At 45.6% G+C, this 3633-nt stretch overlaps 1 protein-coding gene across 1 annotated transcript; it reads right to left on the bottom strand.

Moving 5' to 3' along the window:
* Positions 1 to 1071: 1071 nt before the first annotated feature.
* LOC306755254 (SCAN domain-containing protein 3-like) lies at positions 1072 to 2719 on the bottom strand (the record flags this gene model as incomplete). Its single annotated transcript, XM_079239577.1, has 2 exons — positions 1072 to 2029; positions 2337 to 2719. 2 exons carry the CDS (start codon positions 2717 to 2719, stop codon positions 1072 to 1074), a joined length of 1341 nt encoding a protein of 446 aa, XP_079095703.1.
* Between the last annotated feature and the right edge of the window lie 914 nt (positions 2720 to 3633).

Genomic DNA, 3633 nt, shown 5'->3' on the forward strand with positions numbered 1-3633 from the left:
CAAGTGGGTGGGTCCACTAAATATAACCCTGAGAAGCACAACAAGGCCTAAAAGGCAGGGATTTGGTTCCTGTAAGGGCAAAAACAAGTGGAAATGGGCCTCGGGCCTGTAACGGTGACATCCTTCTCTGCTGAAAATAAATGTATTAAGCTGTAGATTCCCTGTCTTCTTCTCCAGAGGGGTGGCAAACTGCTTCCACATGTGCTTTTTCCATATCCCGCTGCTGCTCTGGAATTTCGTTTGTGTACATTGTCAAACTTCTCACACTGTGAGAATAAAGGCATAAAAGCAATTAGGGGCCAGGGAGGAAAGCGGAGAAGAGGGGGAGGACAGTGGAGGGTTGGGGGAGCTGGGTGTGTGGTGCCAGGGTCTGGTGGGGTTTAGGGATGTGGTCATGTGTGTGTTTTGTTGTGTAGTAGTGTTGGTGTGAGTGTGCATGAGGGGGGATCCCCAGGATACAGCCTGAACTTGGGTTTCCATTCACACGGGAAGCAGGATGACGGCGGGGCCGCATCCTGCTTCTGGCAAATTCTCTGAACTTACAGCTTCATGCTTGAATCCATCAGACACCCCCTATTCCCCAAGCTTCATCTCCAGCCATTATGACCCCCCCCTAACATATCATACAGAGGTCCTGAGAACAGGCACATTGCAGAAAAGAGGCCTCTCACACCACTGTCCATTCCATGTGGTACTTTAGGGCAGTGGTCCCCAACCTTTTCTGTACCGCGGACCGGTTTAATGTCTGACAATATTTTCACGGCCCAATCTAAAGGTGAAGCTTATAAAAACTAAATGAAATGACAAGATCGGCATTAAAAACTGTTGTATTTTCCTCTGTAGTAATAATAATAATGAACGTAAATCCACTGTGGTATCATGTGCAACTTTATTAGCGGTGTCCTCGTAACGTCACACCAACAACAAAACATCACATGAGCAACATCGTTTCTACCCGACACAATGCAACACACTCTGGTCGCTATGATAATGTTTCAACATACCTTCAAAATAAGACACAACACAAAAACAAACTTCATTATTTCGCTCGCTTATCACAGCGGCACTGAATCAGTGGGAGCCCTGAGCTTGTTTTGCTGCAACGAGACAGTCCCATCTTGGGGTTATGGGAGACAGTGACACCCGAAGTGTGCTACTTAGATCCAGTCTGCTCCGTAATTTGGTTTTGGTTGCCGTCACTGCAGAAAACCCAGCTTCACACAGATACGATGTTGGAAATGGCAACAGGGTTTTCAGTGCTGTTGTGGCGATCTCGGGGTATTCTGCCATGACTTTCATCCAGAACAACAGCAGAGTCGATGTCTCAAACAGATGCTTAAGGCCCCCGTCATTTGCGATCTCCAGCAGTTGATCTTCTTCACACATCGACATGCTGGACTGTCCCGGTTTGTTGACAAATGGGTTGCGGATCCATTCCTTGGCAGTTCTTGGATCTTCTGTGGTTGGGAAGTAGCGCTCAAACTCTTCTGACAGCAAGGACAGGTGTTCTTGCACCAGCTGGGAGAACGAAGGCGCAAGCTGATTCTCATCCAAAATCCCTGCCAGTGTATGAAACATGCCAAATGCGCCTCTGCTCACACGCCGTCCCCACAAATTCAGTTTAGCTTTGAATGCGGCTACTTTATCTGCTAACTTGAAGATAGTTGTCATCTTTCCTTGAAGTGACAAGTTCAGTTCATTGAGCAGGTTGAATATGTCGCACAAGTAAGCCAGTTTTGCGATCCATTCCTCATCAGTGAAGTGTGGCGCCAGCGGTGATTCTTTTTCAGAGAGAAATCTCTGCAGCGGCTCTCGTAATTCAAATACTCTGGCCAGCGATCTCCCTCGTGATAACCATCTTATCTCCGTGTATAAAAGGAGGCGTTTGTGGTCCGCATCCATCTCTTCACAAAGCTGTTCAAACAGGCGCGAATTAAGGGCGTGTGCTTTAATGTGGTTGATGACTTTAACCACATCGTTCAGTACGCCGCTCAACTCCAGTGGCATTTTTCGGCTAGCCAGCATTTCCCTGTGAATGACACAATGCGTAGACTCGCATTCAGGTGCAACCTCCTTGATCCGAGCAGTTAAACCAGACAACCGTCCAGTCATGGCAGCAGCTCCATCCGTGCATATGCCGACACAAAAGGACCATTTTAGTTTTCCTGACATATTCATTCAGCGACTTGAATAGTTCTGCACCTGTAGTTTTAGTCGGCAACGATAGTGCACACAACATATCTTCGTGCGTATCCTCCTGATAAAGATATCGCACATAAACAAGAAGTAGTGCATTGTTGTCAATATCTGTTGACTCGTCAACCTGGAGAGCATACCAAGGTGAATTATTAATTCTCTCCAACAACTGTGTCTCAGTGTCCTCTGCTATTTCTTCAATGCGCCGGGTGACGGTGCTCGCCAAAAGAGGCACCTTTGCAATCTTTTTAACAGCAGACTCTCCTAGAATTTCATGGCAAATGTCTTTGGCAGCGGGTAGAATAAGGTCTTCACCAATAGTGAATGGCTTCTTGGCCTTAGCAATACGGTTAGCCACAAAATATGATGCTCTCAGTGCACTCGAATTTGTTGACGTGGTGGCCATCAGTAACTGCTTCTGCCCTTCATTTTCACGTTTTTTCCTTTGAAAATACTCTAAAGGCTTGTCTTTTACCATGGGGTGCTTGCTCTCCAAGTGGCGAACCAATTTTGAAGGCTTCATCGCCTCATTAGAGAGCCGGTCACCACATATAACGCACAGTGGGTTTGGTGCGTGGGAGTCGCCCGTGGCGATAAATCCATATTTTAAATATGTTTCTTGATACTGCCTGTTAAAGGCAGCTTTCCCTTTTTTAGCGGGTGCAGGTTCCTCTTCTGTCCCTTCATTGGACCGTTTTCCCTTTGCAAAGAAACTATCTAAAGAAGTTTGTTTTTTGCTCATTTTGCGAGCTTGGGATTAAATTTAGCGGGATGTATTACGTGAAGTGTGGTGTCGCGGCCTTGACTTGCATAGAGTGAGACGGAAGCAACAGAAAAAAAAAAAAGTTACTTTTCAAAATAAAACATCATTTGTGTAAAAATAAAATAAAATAATGGTACCGGGCCGTGGCCCGGGGGGTTGGAGATCACTGCTTTAGGGGACCCACAGGCCTCCAACTGTAATATCTGGCTGCTTATGAAACATATTTATACATTTTACTGGGAAAATGGGAGCAAAAGGGATCAGAAAATCAATGAAAGCAATGCCTTTCAAAGTGTACAAGCTTTAAAGCCTTTTGACACCATCCTGTCATGAGGTTTTTTTCTCTGTCTCTTCGGACTGCGTCATCGGTGGCGTGGCCCAGAGTTACATGACCTTTTTCCCTCGACCCCCTGTGATCCTAACGTATCTCTGTTCTTACCTGTTATAAGGCGGCGCCAGTAAAACTGGCTGCGGGGCCTGAGCTGAAGCTTGGTTCTCTATTATTCTTTTGTCATTAATGTTACATGTCTGTATGTCAAACCTTGGATGAGCTGGCTTGAACTTTGAATTTCCCTTTGGGGATGAATAAAGTATTTTTGATTGATTGATTGATTGATTTTTGGGACGCTGAGCATTACTTACTTATGATCCATGAAGGTAACACAATTGAAAAA

This window comes from Telmatherina bonti (genome assembly GCF_933228915.1).
Source record: "Telmatherina bonti genome assembly, chromosome: 4".
NCBI classification, from domain to species: domain Eukaryota; kingdom Metazoa; phylum Chordata; class Actinopteri; order Atheriniformes; family Telmatherinidae; genus Telmatherina; species Telmatherina bonti.